Below are 18352 nucleotides of genomic sequence, written 5' to 3' on the forward strand. Positions count from 1 at the left end.
CGGGGTGAACCCTGAACTGGGTTGCCAGCCAATCGCAAGGCAGTCGGAGACAAACAACCCATCCACACTTACAATCACACTTATGGACAATTTGGAGTGTTCAATGAACCCGCCATGCAAGTCTTTTGGAATGTACCCGGAGAAAAGCCACGCAAGCTCGGGGGAGAACATGCAAACTCCGCCCAGGAAGGCCGAAACCCGGACTCGAGCTCACGTCCTCTGCACTGGGAGGCGGACGTGCTCACCAGTCAAGTCACCGTACCCGACCTCGTGTATGCCAATTCAAATGAAATGGTTATTTAAAACAAAGATAAACGAGAGAAAAGTGTGGAGCTCCAACTTTTGTTGTTGTTGTTGTAGATTTAATTTGTAGAATCAAACCCAAAGCAAGAAACCGGTGGGCGCGACGCCGTCAATTAGCATGACGTAATCACGTAACACGCCGGCCCGCCCCCTGCTGCCCCCTCCCCTCAGGCTCTCCGCATCAAGATGACGCCCCCCCCCCCGCCCCTTCCTCCTCCCCCTCCCCCCTCTCTCCTCATCGCGAAGCAGTCAAGACGAAGAAAGACCTCCGGCGGCGAAGCTTCATGTGAGTTTCTCTTCATTTTGATGTTTCTTCTCGACGATTGGATCTCGGTGTCTTGTTGTTTTGTCATTCGGTGTGTATTTGGACCGATATTGTGCGTTTTGTACGCCTGCTCAAGTGGGAGAGTGTCGCGTCGAACAAACTTGACCGGGGGTCGCTCCAAACTTTGGGCAACTTTTTGTTGCTAATGTAGCGCTTGTTGTCATGGTGTCATCTTGGCAATTGAAACCAAGTGTTCGTCCGAACCGAGTGGGCCGCTCCACGAAGGAGGAAGACATGGGGGCGAGGGTGTCGAGTCTTGATAGGAGGAAAAGTGTTTGGTTTGTCGATTTGTTTTGTTTGTTTTAACCGCGTTTATGACTTGTTTGGTTGTTGACCAAAACAGCGATGGCATCTGTCGGCTTCACTGGCGACACCTCCAAAGGTGGCCAAAGTACGCACGCGCTTTACTTGAGGAGCTACAAGTACAGATACGGTGGACCCCCGCATACTCGCGGTTTGCCACCCTTACATTTACCCACTTGAGCATTTAGTTGTTTTGTTTTTTTTGTTTTAAATAATAACATCTAAAATCATATAATAGTATATTTAAGCATCCTGAAGATGATTCCAGCATGCATTTCTTTGTGTGCATCCTCGCATGTTGCGATATCAAAATTTAAAAAAATATATATATATATATTTTGGAGCCCTAATTTGCAGCGGGGGTCTGTCCTCGTCCCCGCTATTAAAAGTGCATTATTTAAAGGAGTAATGAGTCTTTAAGTGATTCCGACTCGATCACAAGTCATATTTGCTTAAATATTGCACACATTTGACTCAGATTTTTTTATATCATATACATTTTTTGTAGTATTTGGTGAAAGTTTTGATACTGGAAAAGGCTGGCTGTTTGGAGAAAATGCCCAACTGTATAGTTTCAAATTATTGACATTAGCACTTGCTGACTCATCATTAAGTACTCCATAAGGTTTTAATACGTTTTTTGTTTTGTTTTTTTTGCTGGATGTTTAAGAGGTGCGATGTATGGCCTTAAGCACACATGGCAGCTTTTATCATGAGGGACAGTGTTCCGAACGGGGGGAGGGGGGGCTTGAGAGGGGTTAATTCCAACCCCTTGGAAAAAAAGTAGGGGAAAAAAGCTTTTACAAGAAAACAGGGAGGAGATGTCGGGAAGAGTGCGTAGACAGGAAACGGCTGTTGTGTGTCTGGTAGTGCGGCACCGACTCCACACCATCAAGTTGAAGGACTCGTTGAAATGTTGACATTCAGTCACCACCAAAATGTTTAACTGTGTTCATTTTGGAAGACGCGGGTTTGCATCCTTAAGTAACTTGTTTGTGTGCTTTTCCTGTTTATTTGTTTCAACTAAAGCCCTCATTGGCACAGATTCAGTCTGTTTCTGTTTGAAAACATCTTTCCCTTGGTTGTTCTTTTTATTGTTGTGATATGGACGAAATCTGAAAAAACGGTCTCGGGTAAACAGACCTGTAAATTAACCTTTGGATGCTAAAATGCTAATCTGATCCAGTTGCACTTTGTCTTTCCTCAGTAGTTAGACTAAGACTAAACTGGTCTTTGGACTAGAGGGCGATGTGGGAGTGGACTCCTGTCTCATCTAACTCCCACGGAAGGAAAAACAGTCCCTGACTATAGTCTAATTATTATTATTTTTTAAAATCCTGTCCCGTCCTGCTCCTCTTGCTGCTCATGTTCTCTGTTCTGTTCTCGCACACAACCAACCTTAACTAGGGCCGGGCAATTAATCGTCATTTTGACAATCAAATCGTTGAAAATTTGCTACATTTAAAAAAAACATCCAGATGTTATTGTGAGTTATAATTATGCCAACTATGAATGTGAAGTTTGAGTTAAAACTGATTTAGAATCAGTATGCATTATTGTTTGAAGATGTTACACGGGAATTATTTTGGGATAAATGAAAGCCTTAAATAAAAATGTGTTGGGTTGATTAGATTGAAATGGATTAAAATCGTAATCGTCCTGAATGAGTGAAAATATAGAGATGACATTTTTGGGCCAGTCCTAACGTTAACTAAACGCAGCAACAAATGTTCCTTTTGAGACCAGTTTTGCTCAAAATGGAGCATTTGCAGCCTCTGAAACGTCTCCATTTCAACACCTTTACAGTACAAGAACAGACTTGCGCAAAATGTAACCTACAGATGCTAACACGCTAATGCTAACCCCTCCCATTCTTTACGCATTCCTATTAATGCCACAAAAGTTGAATCCTCAGATCGTAATCCGGTTTTGGTCACAATGTGAAATATTGCCACCATTTTACGCAGAGCACTTTGGCCAAATGATTGTTGAGAGTGTTGTAAAAGCTTGGCACCGTTTCTCTTTCTCCCCCATGATTTATAATTCATAGAGCTAAACGATTGGAATTGGCGGAACGTTGAGCGAGGAAGGTTTAAAAAGGCAACTTGTGAAATGGTCGGCAAGTCGTCGCGTTGTCGTTAAAGCAAGCCGTGCTCAGATTTTGCTAACTTTGCTATTTCAACCTGCTAAAGTACTCAAGACCCGTTCCCGTTTGTTCTGCCTGACAAGACTGCAAGATCTGATTGAATCCAAATCTGACCTGCAGTGGTGGACTTAACCTTTCTGTATGGATTTGTTTTTTGTGTGTGTGTTTTCTCATCCACAGAGGTTGAAAAATGTGAAAAGCAATAAGGAGTCAAAAGTACAGATTTATTTTTTCAAATCCTTAAGAAAATAGCTTCGTTGACAAGTCATGTTTGAACATTTTCAGACAATTTTTTTTTTAGCATGTATGTTTTGGTAACAGTAAGGTCATGATGGATTTAGTAATGATCTAGTAAAAAGCTGGCAGGAAAATCAACTCTTCACTTAACTACATTAACAAAGTATTTGTACTTCATTCCTTCCCACCATTTCTGACCCCGCTGCTCTCGAAATAGACGAAAGCTTGACGAAAACCGTGAGCGTCGATGCGTCTGCCGCGAGCATATTTAGAACGTCCCGATCAAAGTGGATGAATCCACTGAAGTTTGCCAATGAAAGAGTGAAAAACTTGCACGAGCTTCCTATTGGGACGCTGCTGCTAGTTTCCATTGTGGTGTCCGCACAAGATTCCAGATGTCAGTGAGACCAACGAGTTGCGTCACATGCTACTCTCAGCATGGGAAGGACTCCCCCTCCCCCCGCCCCGCCACCCGCCACCGACAGACCCAAAAATAACAGAGAGATAGTGTGACTCCATTCAGTCTTGCACTCAAGGGACGGACGGCCATGAAGAAGAAACATCCTGAAAGTGCGCTATCGTCAGGGAGCTATGGTAGCACTTCCTGGAATTGTTTTGACAATTCAGCCCTCGGAGACAGTTTTCACTTGGCAATGTCAATTTGGTAGGAATGTCTACCATGATTAGACCTACAAAAATGTCTTAAGAAGCCATTTTGACAAGACGCAGGATGTCTGCCATGTTGGTGCAAAACGGCCATTTTAGCAGGGGAAACCCTTGAATTTTGTTTCTTCAGCTTTATTATTGGAAACATTCAGCCATTGAAGCCAGTTTTATTTTGGCAATGTGAAATTTTGTTGGCATATGTCGCCCACAAAAAAAGAATCAAAAATGGATGCCCAAAAAGACACAGGAAGTCCGCCATTTTAGTTCAAATCGGCCCTTTTAGCATGGCAACTCTAGAATTTGTTTTGTTTCTTCATTATTAATTTAAATATTCAGCTCCCGGAACCTGTTTCATGAGCCTGCAATGTGAAATTTGGTAGGCATGTCTGTCACGAGTAAACCCACATAACAGCCTAAGGAGCCATTACCAAAAAAGACACAGGAAGTCTGCCCGGTTGGTTCAAAACGGCCATTTTGGCAGGGAAACTCTTGAATTTCGTTTCTTTATCGTTATTTGAAATATTCAGCCACGGGAGCCAGATTCATTTGGCAATGTGAAATTTTGTTGGCATGTCACCCACAAAAAAGAATACAAAAATCTTTGCCCCCCCCCCCCCAAAGACATAAGAAAACTGCCATTTTGATTCAAAGCATTTTTGCTAAGAGAACTCTTGAATTTGTTTAATTTCTTAATGATTATGTTACTTTTCACAAATTAACCCCATGCATCCATTTTCACGTAACAACTTGAAACTTGGTTGGCAAGTCTGTCATGAGTCAATAAATAATACACGACTCTTGCCAAAAAACAATCATTTTGGCCCTTTTTGTGTTGGAGCATGGTCGCAAAAGTTTCTAACAATATTCCAATCATTGAGCTTGTATGGAATCTCGTTTGTATTCCAGAAATGCTTGTCCAGGTTTCTTGACCTCTCTTTGCCCTCTCGCTGTTTTAACCTTTTGTACAAGTTTGTACGGTGGAGCTGTTGTGCTAATACACTTTGCTAATCCACGAGCTTAACTTTTCTTTTCCCCTTTTGAGTTCACGAGGCGGCCCACCTGGCAACGATTAAAACCCACTTTCACTTGCGCTCTTGCCTTATGGCTGTTTTTGGAACCGTTCACTACTTTTCTGCGTACTAGATTGCATAGTGCACTCACATTTTGGCATTCGCACACAATAAATGTTGGTCAAGTAAAACTACAAGATCTCAAATCGCAGTCGCAGTCGGCCGGGCCGAGCCTGCGAAAATCCGCATATAATTGACAGCCATTGAAATGCATGGTTTTTGTTTTGTGTTTTGTTTTTTGAAACCCCAAGTATTTGTTTGGGCTTTGTTCAAAAAATGGAATAATCAATATCGAATCGATTTTTCCTTTTCAAGCCTGATATCGATTCATAAAACCATTAATCGATTATTTAAATATAGTTTTCTTATAAATTCATGAGAAAATAATTTTAAAGGCCCATTTTTTTCTATCTTACAGTTTTCTTGAAATGTACTGTTCATATACAATATAATTTACATTTATTACATTTATGAAAGACCTGACTTATTGCACTTTATGAAAATTCAGAATCTTTTGAATTTGGGTTTACATTTATTGAATTAAAGTATTTTCATCTCATCCTGGCTGATGCCAATGTTTGTGTAACACTTGAGTGATTAGAACACGTGTTAGTTTCGTGAACAAAAATTAACTCAATCATTTGAGGTGTTAACTGCCTCCGCAAAATTGTATTTGGAATTTAAGGCTTGTGGAGTTTTTATCATGCCCTTGATATTTAGGAAGAATTGATTTTCCATAATTAATCAATATCGGGTTGAAGTTAAGTGAATTAAATTGAACATGGTATCGGTATGGGTATCGATTCATGAAATTAGAATCGATACCCAGCCCTTGTATTTGTCTAAACAAACACTGATAAACATGCAGTATATGTTTTCCATGGAAAACAGGGGCGATAAATATATATATATATTTTTGAAAATATTGAAAACAATTGGGGGGGAAAAGTGCGAATCTTTGGGTGTCGACCCGCAAGTATGTGGGGCTCGAGTGTACTACCAGTCATACATGGAGGGTTCTAGGGCTCAGTCTTGGGACCATTACGGTTTAATCTATACATTAAATAATGTATGTTAAGTAACAGGTCATATTAAATTTTTCAAAAATTTTCCATATTCATTTTTTGGTTAATTTTTTTGCCCCCATTTTCCCTGTTGTATGTGGAAAACATGTCTTGCATACGCTGATTCCGCTATTCACATGCCGTTCCCTGCCCCGCCAATAGCAGGGGAACGACTTTTGTGGACTTCAGTGAAATGAAAGCTACTTTTCAAAGTCTCCTCTTCATGATTCAGACATTGAGGACACTAAATAGCGGTTAACTTATGCTTCACGAAGCTTTTCATCAACTCAACTATAGTGGATACGCGTGAGCGATTTTCAACACGGCCTTACACTGAATTTTTTTTTCCCTCCCCCCTCCCCCGCGTTCCCCAACAGCAACGCGGTGTAGCGCACGAGACAGGAAGCGAACGCCCTCGCTCGGCCTCCGTGGAGATGAAGGCGAGGCGAGCGGAAGCCCGGCGGGGGTGCAGATGAGGTTAGCGGAAGTGCTACTAGGGCCGCGCCCCCTCGCACCTCCAGCCATGTGGTTGAAGAGGAAGCTGTGCGTGGTGCTGGGCATCGCCGCCGTCCTCCTCCTCATGCTCGCCAGCCAGAGCATCCAGAGGAAGCACTTCCTGTCCATGTCCTTTGCCACGCCCACCCGGGACAACATCAGTCAGGAGACGGGTGAGGGATGTTACAAGACTCACAATTTTAAAGGGGTTGGCTTTCAAAGTAGGGTTCATAGACCTGGTTCGGGTTTTGAGCAAGAGTTTACAGTTATATATTAGGGTTTCAGGTCAGGGTTAGGGTTTCAAAGATTTCAAGGTAAGATTGGGGTTTTGACTTAAGGTAAGGGTTTTTTTTAAAGTCAAAGTTCATATTAGGGTTTCAGGTCAGGGTCTTTGTTTGGATTTGAGCCTGGGTTAGGGTTTTAAACAAGGATTAGGGTTTGAAGCCAGAGTTTGGTTTCTGTTTTAACGATTGGTGGTGTGACGTGTTTCTTTGTGTTGTTTGTAGCGCCTCCTGCTGACGTCAGCAGCACACACGCACTTGTCAGCACCGCCGCACTTGAGAAGCAGTCGGCAAAAGACGACACTGGGCAGGACGCAAGGTAACAACATAGCAAAAGGGGCGGGGCCTAATATTTGGGGCTGGTCTTACCAGCGCGCTCCTCTCAGGCCCTGCGGTTGTCCCGAGTCATGCGTGTCGGACGTGAGCGCGTCCGACTGGTTCCGCCGCCGCTACGAGCCCCGACAGCGGCCCGTCCTCCGCGACGCCAGCGACCGTTTGGACCCGGACGCACTCAACTGGTGGCTGGTGAGAACTGCACGCTCGCCTCAATGCTTCCTCCACATCCAAGACACGTGCTGTACTCGCCTATTTTCTTTTCAATATTCAGACATTTCTGGACTATAAGCCGCGCCAGCTAAATTTTGGGGAATACTGGAGTTTGTTCCACATATAAGCCGCACCCGACTGTAAGCCGCAGGTGTTTCAATGTTCCCGCTACTTTCTACTTCCGTAATAAGGGCGCAAATTGTCTCGCTCTAGATCTGTCTCTCCTTCTGTATTTGGGCTGACTTGCTTTGTTTTGCTCTGCCTGACGCTCGTGCGCTTCCTTTATAGTGCGCCCCCTTGTGATCTCATGGTGAGCCGCACCTTTGTATTCGCCGCGGGGTCGGATGCAAGTGAAAAAAGTAGCGGCTTATAGTCCAGAAATGACATCCCATAGTTTGTACTGCAACAAGCATTTGATCAGAAACAGACAATTTTGTCTGAGACCTAACATTTAGTAAACAGAAAAAGGTTAAAAAGCATAAAAACACAATCAAATCATTTTTATAATTGATTATTCTATTGATAATTTTATCCGTTTAAAATTGTATTTTGTATTAAAGTTTATTACAAAGCCATCTTTTCCCCCTGATGACTAGTTATTAGCCAACAATTGTTGTTTAGTGATTAAAAACAACAACGAAACAATATGCAAATTTGAATGAAGCCACGCGTTCCCATTCGAATGAATGGAGCAATCGGAATAAAAATGAAAATCGTTTTTGATTCGTGGTCGAATAATCCATTGATTTTATTGTGCCTCTAATGCAGACAACACATGTTTTCATCAACTCCTTAGAAAACGATTTGGAGCCTCCCATGAAGCTAAGAAACGTCTTTTGGTATCACTGCCATCATCAGCCAACCGTGTTTTCTGTAACCACGAGAGGCCGGTGGAGGAAGCGGCCGCCTTACAGGAAGTTCTTTGCAGGCTGGACAGGCAGCAGCTTCCATTAGCGCCAGCCGTGAACAGGAAAGATGTCATGTGAAGGGACGAGGAGAGCCACGACGCGCCGAGACAGATGTCCGTTTAGATCTCTGCCGTCTTGGGCGGGAGACGCTCGCACGTCTTTCCTGCTCAACGTTAACACACGCGGGCCATTAGGAGATTGGAAAGGGGGGGGGGGCGGGGTGGGAGGGGGGGGGGCAGACGATGATTTCATCTTGCTGATTCACTGTGCCGTCACTGCACCAAGCAGCCTCGAGATATCAATTTCATTTATTCTGGGACCGCACTCACAACTCAAAGCTCTGGGTTGTCCAAAAGCAACACCATTTTTTTAAAAATAAAGTCCAGTGTTTCCCACACCATGTTAATACTTGGGCGGGCCACTCAAGTAAACTGGCCACCACCCAAGAAGTTTTCAAGAAAATATAATAATAATAAAATAAAATAAAATAAAAAAATATATGTTTGCATGTCTGAAGAAAACAACCAAAACGTGTATAAAACATGAACAGCCCAAAACATGGTTCTTCGCAGAGGATAAAGAACACAATGAGCTATCAGAATGATGTGGTTGTTTGAAATGCACGGTGTGTAATTCTCTGTTTTCTTTCACATTGGTTACCTCGTAACGTGACTGGTTTTGCTCCGCAGAGTCTCCAGCGTTCGGGGAATGACCACGAGACGCTACAGGAAGTGATGTCGCGCATGTTCCAGATCATCTCGCCGTCTTCCGTGGACTTCACGCCGCGGCCGTCGCTCTGTCGTGCTTGCGCCGTGGTGGGAAACTCGGGCAACCTGCAAAAGTCGGGACACGGAAAGCTCATCGACTCCCACGCCGCCGTCATCCGGTACGTTTTCCACACGGGTGCTTCTCAAACTTGAGTGAAAGAAGGTACTGTGATGTCCTCCCATGTGGGCAAGGAGAGCCGTATTGCTTTTTTTTTGTACATTTCATAACAAAAAAAATGTTTTGAGCAGCTGGAACGGATATGCGGCTTTTCGATGTATTCCTGATGATGGAATGATTTCATTTGGTTTAAAAGTCTAAAGTTGTACCGGAACGTTAACCTATTAGTGAAAGTCACTTATGAACATTTTTGCAAAAGAGAGAAAAAAAAATCATAGCAAATTCAAGAAATGAGACTCAAGGTGACTCGATTCAACCATAAAGAAGACCTCGAGTATTATTTGGCATGCTGATTAGAAAAAAAAAGTTTTTGTAACATAAAAAAAACCAACAACCTTCAAATCTATTCTGCTTTTAAAAGTTCAGAGTTGTACGTTTTAGTCAATAGCGTAATTGCATCAGCCGTCGTCTGCGGGAAAAAGCAGCTTCAGTTTGCTCGATTCAACCTTTTCGGATTAAAATGACCTGCATGACTACGAGGCGTTCTGTCCTGACGTTCAACAACCGTCTGCAGCCCGAGACCTTCACAAAAGTCTTTCGTGGCCAACAGGAAGTCGGCGAGTTAGAATTTATTTTTGCACCGTTTTTGGCCTTTCAAGAGGTCACATTTGAACGAATACTTGTAAAAACGTTGCGCACGCATTAAGGCCTGGCAAAAAACATTTCTATTTTACAGGGTATATCTTCAAAAGTGCTCGTACCCCTAACGTGTCCTGAGTTGCTCACGGTTCTAGTTTGAAGGAATTCTGTCATTCTTTGTCTTAGCATAACCTGAGAATCACACTCGCAGACATCTGACCAATCCCGTCTCCCGCTCAGGATGAACAAGGCGGTGACGCGGCGCTTCGAAAAAGACGTGGGGAACCGCACGACGCATCACTTCCTGTACCCGGAGAGTGCGGTGGACGTGTCGCGCGGCGTCCGTCTCATCCTGCTGCCCTTCAAGCTGCGAGATATGGAATGGCTGACCAGCGCTTTGTCCACCGGAGACGTCAAAATGTACAAACGTTTAAAAAAACAACAAAAAAAAACAAAACTAATACATGATTGAGAATCTTCCGACAAGCAGCGTTTTTGAAACATCAAAGACGGCTTCAAAGTTCAAAAACACTTGGTTACCTTTTCATTTGTAAACGTCGATTTTACTTTTGTCTTGCTATGAAACGTCTCTAAGACGATTTAGTGGCAACAAATTTGACTTGCATAGTCCCTTAAAAAAAACAAAAAACAGACATTCATGATTTTCAATGAACCTCAAGTCAGTTGCTCATAAACCTCCGACAAGTGAGCGTTCAAAAAACATGTCAGGTCTTCGTAAGCATCAAAAGCATTTAACATTTATGAGAACTAACAGACAATTTAATGTCTTCAACAAATTGAACAAATGTGGTTTTGTAGATATCAAAAATGTTGAAACATCAAAGACAGTTTGAAAGAAACTAATGTACATGTTTTTGTCAACTTTAAAGCCAATTTAGTCGTTCACAAACCTAACATGTTCTTTTTCTTCTTTGAAGCAGACTATTTAGCTTATTCAACAAATGTAATGTATTGTTTTGTAAAAATCAAAGATGTTAGTAGCAGAATCTTCAATGACATGTTTCGTCTTTAAAGAAGCCACGTCCGTGTTTTTGTTAACCTCAAAGATGACAATCTTCAAAAAGTCGACATTCGTATTTTTGTCCAATAAATAAGAAATATATCATTTAAAGACCAACTACAGTCAAACATCAAAGACGTTTAGAATCATGACATCAAGTAATTAAACCCAAAAGTTGAAACGTATTTGACGGCTCGTAAACATGAAAGCAAAAGTTGACTTGCGTGCGTGTTTTTTTTTTTTTTTTTTTTAACCTCAAAGATGTTTTTGTGTGCTCAGGACGTACATGCGTGTGAAAGAACGCGTGGAGGCCGATAAAGACAAGGTAAGCCAGCCAAAGGGCGGCGTTAGCGCGCGGGCTACATGCTAACGTGGCGCACGTGCGCGCAGGTGTTGGTGGTGAGTCCGGCGTTCTTCAAGTACGTCCACGAGCGCTGGACGGAGCGTCACGGCCGATACCCGTCCACCGGGATGCTCGCCATCGTCTACGCGCTGCACACCTGCGACCAGGTCGCCACGGCAACCGCCGACTTCCTTCCTTCCTTCCTTCACCCTCCCGTCCCTCCTTTTGATCCACATTCCTTCCTTCCTTCTTTCCACTTGTCTTCCTTTATATTTTTTCTTCCTTCTCCATCCATTCTTCCATTGTTTTTTCCTTCAATTCCCTCCTTTGTCTCTCGTTCCTTCTCCTTACCTTCTTTACTTTCATCTGCCTGACTTTTTTCTGACTTCTTTTTTTAAATCCTTTTTCCTGCCTTCCTTTCTTCCTGATTTCATTTCTTTTTGCATTCTTCCTTTCTCTTTCCTTCCATTTTTCTTGCTATTTTTTCCTTCCTTTCTTTTTCTCCTCATTTCCTTCAATTTTCTTCCATCCTTCCTTTGTCTCTCGTTCCTTCTCCTTACCTTCTTTACTTTTATCTGCCTGACTTTTTTCTGACTTCTTTTTTTTTTATCCTTTTTTCCTGCCTTCCTTTCTTCTTGATTTCATTTCTTTTTGCATTCTTCCTTTCTCTTTCCTTTCATTTTCCTTGCTATTTTTTCCTTCCTTTCTTTTTCTCCTCTTTTCCTTCAATTTTCTTCCATCCTTCCTTTGTCTCTCCATTATCTTGGTCTTTTTTCTTATTTTCTCCTTCTTCTCTTCCTGATTTAATTTCTCCCTTGCCTCCTTTCATTTCTTTCTCCTTCCTTCAGTTCTTCTTCCTTTCCTCTCTCCACCCGTCCTTAGGTTTTTCTTGCTCCTGCCATCCTTCCTTTTTTGCCCTACTTGCTTCCTTCTTTACTTGTTCCTTTACCTTTTCATCTTCCTCCCCCCCTCGCAGGTGTCGGTTTTTGGTTACGGGGCCGACCAGCAGGGCAACTGGCACCACTACTGGGAGGAGAACCGCTACGCCGGCGCCTTCCGCAAGACGGGCGTGCACAGCGCCGACTTTGAGACGCAAGTCATCCGCCGGCTGGCCGAGGAGGGAAAGATCCGACTGCACGCGTGAACCCGGCGCATCTCGTCTGCCCGAGCGCGAGGACGGACGAAGAGGAACGAACCCGGACGCCTTCTGGCAGCGAACAAACAAAACCCGAGTGGCCCAAATCGTGGTTTTTGTCCATTTTGTGCCTTTCCGCACGACTGCGGAACCTGCGACCACAAAAAAGAAAACTTTGCTCTGAGGTGGGGAACAACCACATCCACTTTTTGGGGGATTTTGTATTATTTTGCAAAATGACTTTTTTTGTTTCGTTTTGTTTCCCCTCATCTGAGCACTTTGCCTTAAGGAAATGGCAGCCATCTTGTGGCTCCACAGATAACTCATCCTTCCATTTAAACGGAATGGAGGCCGTCCGGTAAGTATTTTGTCCCCATTTTTGTTTTGCTGCAGTCTTACATTCTGAAATGCTTTCAATGAAAATTTTCCTCAAAAGTTGTGCAAACATGATCCAACAATTTTTTTTTTTAAATTACGCAACCGATTGCTAAAGAACGTCCTAAATGACATTTCAGTTTGTTTAAAAATCTATCCCGTTTATTGTATTATTTTGAGTACATGTATTTTTTTCAGTGGAAAATAATTCAATGTGAAATTTTAATACAAAAATTCTACTTTGATTATCCCATTAGAATGAATATTTCTTGTACATTTATTGTTAAACATGCATAAATATCCAATTTTGCAATGTCATAAGTTTTAATTTAAAAGGGAAAAAAACGTGGCAAATTTTGAGGGTAAAAATAAGATTGAATGCTTTATAAGACTGTGACATCGAAAATGAATGATGTGAATTCATCTTTTGCTTTAACGGACGTTAACGTTTCTCCGTCACTACGTTTGTGTTGCTTGTAAATGTCACACACAAAAAAAAGGGTGTGGCGCATTCACCGTTTTTTGTCATACCAAATGTTGGCGCCACCAGCTGGTGTTGACGTGTACTGTGAATGTAAAAGTCCTCCGATGGTCAATCGCGTGCTGCTTTTTGTTTGCAAACGACAATGAAGGAAAATGAGGACCGTGCAGTATTTTTTTTTGTTTTCATATTATATAGCATGCAGCATAGATTGTTGCTTTCAATGTTTGTAATGTTTTTGTTTCATTTTGACTTGTTTCCATTTTCTTGGGGGCTGTATGGAAAGAAAAAAATACAATATTTCTGAATAAGATGACATTTACAAAAACCCTGCTGGGTAATCAACCACTAATGTCTGAAGCCTTCAAATTCCTGTGAAACAATGCGCTCGTAGTATTTTGACGTCATTCTTACAATATTTTATTTCTTTTTGGAGGTGGCCCTAGTATTCGTTTGTTCTTTTGTTTAGGTGTGATTGAGTTACGATTGTATTTTTCAAATCACTATTATCAAAATGGATCATTTCAAGTCAAAATTTATGTTTTTTTCATGTTTTGCTTTCTGCACGTCCCAATACTTTTGTTGAGATTCTCCCTTTTTTCTTTTTTAATAACCTTGCTTTCCATGTTTGTGAATTTGTGAAGGCACTACTGCCACTTGGACTGAACAATAATGAGAAAATAAACAAATTGAAAAAACACAAACAAATCCCCAAAGTTTTTTTTTTTTTATCATCCATACCAAAAAAAGGCAAAGTTTGTCATCTTTTTAATTGTACTTTTATTGGCACTGTTTTCCTTGCTTTTTTTTATTATTATTATTTCTATTGTCACAATGTTTTGTGGTCCTCGTCGATGTTCGTGTGACGAAAGGCAGGAAGTGAGGCAGGAAGTGAGGCAGGAAGTGACATGCTACTTGGCCCGCTGAGGCGTCTTTAAAGGCAGCTGGAAACGTTTCGTCCGAGTGTCGGAGCGCTTCTCGCTCGTGTGCGGCGCCGCGCATCAGTTTGACATTGGCTGCACGAAGGAAGATGGAAACAAGCCTCTCTGCTCCGGTTCCTCTTCAATGTAGCCGTGCTGGGTAACACACACACACGCACACACACACACTTCCTGTAGGTGTCCCAATACTTTTTCCCATCCAGCCGGTGTTGGTATTTTGGCCTTTTTAATACGTACCCACCAGTCGGTGTCGTCCTGTCCCAGGACCACGATGACTTGTCCCTCGCTGAAGCTCAGCTCGTCATGGTGGTCCGCCTCGCAGTCGTAAAGCGCACGGACACGACGGGCGGACCCCCGACAACCCCGAGGCTGCCCAAGACAAAATGGCTGATGTTAAATCAAAACGTGCTGATGTGATTGGTCGTTCTCGTTCATCAAAACTAATGAAATGACTCAAAATTGGAAGAAAAAAAACATTTTCGTTTATGAACTCGGAAACTAACAGAAACGACGCCTTGTGTTTATAAAACTATAAATATAGCAAGAAAAGTCTTTTGTCTTTGTCAGTGAATATCATACATGAGCTTTTGGGGTTCATTTTAAAAGTCTTTATTTTGGTATTGCTTTACGTCCGTACAGAAGAAGGAAGGTCAAAAAGACATTTGAGAAGCAGAATTTACTTAATTACACGATACTTAATGACTAATCCGAAAACCAATAAAAACTCAACACGAAGCACTTCCGAAAATAAATAATTGAACTAACACACTTCCTTTAAAAACTAATTAAAGCTAACAACATTTTTAAATCAAAGGTCAAAATGAAATTAAAGTTAATTATAGTAAATTTAAAAAAACGATTAGTTATGTTCATGGACTGTTCTTTTTAGTTTAGCGTATATGCTAGCAGGCTAACGGGTTGGCCATTATTGAACTTGCGCTAAAACAAGTGACTGGTCTTTAATGAGGTCAAGCGAACATGACTGCTCATTTCAGAGCTAATGCTAACAAGTCATAGTTACTGATTATTACAAACTGAAACATAAGCATGCTAACATGGCTAGCTATTTCAGCGTGAATGCTAGCACTCTAACTTAACTGCTAGTTTTTGTTGTTGTTTTTTTGCACTCACTCACACGCACACGCACACATACAAACATGGTCTCCCAGGCAGGGAAGCGAACCCACGCCAACCTGCATCGTAGGCAAGTGACGGTACCAATACGCCACCTGGAGCCCGACTCAACTGCTAGTTACAGAGCTAATGCTAACGATTTAAATTGACTGGTCTTTATAGCAATACGACTAGCATGCTAATATGACCGGTCCTTTCAGAGCAAATGTGATATGTCATAACGCTAACCAATTCAAGTGACTGGTCATCTCATAAACTAACAGGACTGGTCACTACGGTTACTATAACACTAGCATGCTAACATGACTGAGTGCTACATGCCAATGCTAACAGGTTAATGTGGCTGGTTGCCCAGAGTTTAGCATACATGCTAACGGCACTCACCAGTGACCTGCGAGGTAGCGGCTGGGGGGCGGGCCCTCGGTTGGCGCTCTCAAAGCTTTGCGAGCGTTGATTGGCTGATGAGCCATTGGGGGAGGGTCTTCTGGTGTGATGCGATTGTGAGGCGCTTGTGTCACTGTCCGCCCTGCGATAGGCTGAGAGATGCAAATGTGTCATGAAGTCATCAAAATGACAATTGAATTCCTTATTTGGGCGGGTGTGGACAGGAAGTACCTCTGTCTGGGTGTTCGGTCAACGAGTCGAGAGGAGAAAGACTGCATGCACAGGGACAAACAGATTGGTCGTCACGGCACTCATTCGAGTTAAGAAGTGATGCTCGTATGCTAACATGACTGGTTATTAAAAAGCTAAAGCTAATAAATAAAGTAACTAATCATTATGGAAGTACCGTAATACTTTTAAAGCTAACGCTAACAATCTAAAAGGACTGGTCTTTACTGTGGTAACGACGGCATACCAACGGTGTGACTGGTCATTTAAAAATGAGTGCTAACAAGTTAAAGTGACTGGTCGCTACATAGCTAATGCTAGCACGCCAACAATGTAGAGCTAAGTATACTGTATCCCTAAAATGATTGGCATTGTGCTCGCATTTTAAGCTAGGTTAGGAAAAAAATGAAACTCTGCGATGCTAGCAGTTTTTCCAGCCAATCAGAAGCCTGCTCTCATACTCACACACACTTCTTAAAGGACGAGTCTGCGCCGCTGTAGAGCCTCACGTGACTGGCCGGCATCCCATAATCTACACACACACACACACAGGTGATGACATCATCTTCCATGACCTCATTAATGACATCATGTGTTACCGTGGTTACCGGACTCCGAGCAGCTCCTTTTGTTGCGGCCGGCGACGGGAGGGGTCCACTTCCTGTTTTCTGTCAGGGGGAAGAAGACTTCCTCTTCTTCTCCCTCTTGCTCCGCCTCCTCACCCGGCGGAGGTGGAGGAGGAACGCCGGGCGCTACGGGACAAGTTTGTTTTCTTTTCTGGCAAAAAGCTCTTTAAGAATGGCGCACCTTGACTCAGCATTTGTTGTCTTTAAATAGCTCTTAACGGTGGCTGGGCCACGACTCAACTTTAATTTTCTCTTCTCATAACGTGCTCATTACAACTCTTCCCCATAACGGACAGAAACGGTGCGGCGTGCCTGACCTTTGACCCTGGGGGGCAGCAGCGGCGGCGCAGGCGAGGAGGGGGGCGGCGGCGGGGGGCTGTGCGCCCGGGCGGGGGGCCGGACGTGCTGCTCCATGGCCGTGGCCAGCCGCCGGCCCACGCTGAGCAGCCCCCCCGCGGAGCCCGGCGGCGGACACGTGACCGAGGCGGACGAGGACAGGCCAAAGTTGAAAGGTCGCGTGGGGAAGGAGAAAGAGGAGGACGAGCGCTCCTTCTTCACCGGACCGTTCTTCGGAGGAAAACGCAGCAATTAGCGGAAATCTTACTTGGATCGCTCCGAGGAAAAAATGTAATTTATTTATTTTCTTATTGCTACCTGCGTGGCTTTGAAATAAAACAAATAAGTTGTTATTAAACGACAACCTCAATCTTTTCATTTGGACAAAACGTAGATTCATAAAATTCCTGTCAATGGAAAACCAAAAATGCCAAAATAATAAAATAATGAATGAATAAAAAGTGCAGTGAAAATAAAAATGGATGTAAAAAAAAAAAAAAAAAGAATCTAAATGAAAATGGAAAAAAATATCAAATAAAAACAAGATTTAAAAAATTAAATAAATGGGGAAATATTTATAAAAATAAACAATTAGAATTAAGTATCAATCAATAAATAAAACCGCTTTGCTCTCATATTTATTTATTTAATACTGTAGACGCTGTTCAATGAATATTCAAATAAGGGGGCGGTCCTAACCATGAAATTATTAAGTATGCGAGCAGAGCATTTTTATTTATTTATTGATTGATACTTAATTCTGTTTATATATTTAGTTTTGTATTTATTTCCATTTATTTTCATATAAATTTTTTGAATCTCATTTTTTTAAACGTATGTATATCTTTTGTTTTTATTTTTTGTATTTAATTTCTGAATGATACTTTTTGTATGCCTTTTTATTCTCACTTTCCTCATACCTGTCAACTTTCCCAAAAATTAATACAAAAACCATCTCTTTGGGTATTGCGTTGCCACGGTTACCTTGTCATCAAAGTCGTCGTCGCTGTCGTAGACGTCGTCGTGGTGAAGGCGCCACTCGTACTCCACGTGGATGTGATGGTCCAAATGGTCCGACTGGGCCAGCTGCAGCTTATACGCACACGCACACGCGTCAGCGTCCGCTCACGCTAAGACATCGAGCCGACAAACTCACCAGCGCCTCGCAGTGGCCGTGCTTCAACTTGCGGCTCACGTCCAACGCCGTCTCTCCCAACTCGTTTTCTGGACGACCACGCACACGCTCGATGGTTGCCATCATTGTGTACGTGTGTGTGCGTGCGTGTGTGCGCGCGTCTTACTGATGTGCGTGTTGGCTCGGGCCTTCAGCAGAAGTTTGACGCAGTCGCTCTTGTTGTGCAAGCAGCTGTAGTGTAGCGCCGTGTTTCCACACGCCGTCTGCATGTCCACACTAGGCCTGGAAAACAAACGCACACGCTCGGGTTGTGGTTAGCGTGCGGTTAGCGCGTTGTTGCGGTGC

At 42.8% G+C, this 18352-nt stretch overlaps 2 protein-coding genes across 11 annotated transcripts in view; one reads left to right on the forward strand and one right to left on the reverse strand.

Moving 5' to 3' along the window:
• The first annotated feature begins 516 nt into the window (after positions 1–516).
• On the forward strand, positions 517–13925 carry st3gal8 (ST3 beta-galactoside alpha-2,3-sialyltransferase 8). Its single transcript, XM_086085625.1, has 9 exons — positions 517–589; positions 6492–6782; positions 7116–7209; positions 7277–7415; positions 9034–9230; positions 10109–10288; positions 11169–11214; positions 11280–11399; positions 12209–13925. Exons 2-9 carry the CDS (start codon positions 6587–6589, stop codon positions 12374–12376), a joined length of 1140 nt encoding a protein of 379 aa, XP_085941751.1. The 5' UTR covers positions 517–589; positions 6492–6586; the 3' UTR covers positions 12377–13925.
• A 60-nt stretch (positions 13926–13985) lies between these two features.
• Positions 13986–18352, reverse strand: part of unm_sa1614 (un-named sa1614) — a 26341-nt gene continuing 21974 nt past the window's right edge. For 4 of the 10 annotated variants that reach the window (XM_086085619.1, XM_086085613.1, XM_086085618.1 and 1 more), the window contains exons 19-28: positions 18174–18289; positions 18029–18096; positions 17857–17964; positions 16854–17103; positions 16510–16662; positions 16376–16442; positions 15914–15954; positions 15683–15834; positions 14402–14533; positions 13986–14299 (exon numbers count right to left, since the gene is read on the reverse strand). In XM_086085619.1, coding sequence (XP_085941745.1) covers positions 14225–14299; positions 14402–14533; positions 15683–15834; positions 15914–15954; positions 16376–16442; positions 16510–16662; positions 16854–17103; positions 17857–17964; positions 18029–18096; positions 18174–18289 — 1162 coding nt within the window. In that variant the 3' untranslated portion in view covers positions 13986–14224. The remainder of the gene's footprint in view (positions 14300–14401; positions 14534–15682; positions 15835–15913; positions 15955–16375; positions 16443–16509; positions 16663–16853; positions 17104–17856; positions 17965–18028; positions 18097–18173; positions 18290–18352) is intronic. The other 6 variants (XM_086085622.1, XM_086085621.1, XM_086085614.1 and 3 more) reach the window with 4 other exon arrangements.

Source organism: Leptonotus elevatus, chromosome 9 (genome assembly GCF_054856555.1).
Source record: "Leptonotus elevatus isolate MCC_2025b chromosome 9, RoL_Lele_1.0, whole genome shotgun sequence".
NCBI lineage: Eukaryota > Metazoa > Chordata > Actinopteri > Syngnathiformes > Syngnathidae > Leptonotus > Leptonotus elevatus.

Bases quoted from the DNA above. Each gene is read 5' to 3' on its own strand.
- st3gal8 (XM_086085625.1), top strand. From the start codon at position 6,587: ATGAGGTTAGCGGAAGTGCTACTAGGGCCGCGCCCCCTCGCACCTCCA. The intron at 10,289-11,168 runs GTACAAACGTTT...TTGTGTGCTCAG, and splicing joins TCCACCGGAGACGTCAAAAT to GACGTACATGCGTGTGAAAG. The intron at 11,215-11,279 runs GTAAGCCAGCCA...ACGTGCGCGCAG, and splicing joins TGGAGGCCGATAAAGACAAG to GTGTTGGTGGTGAGTCCGGC.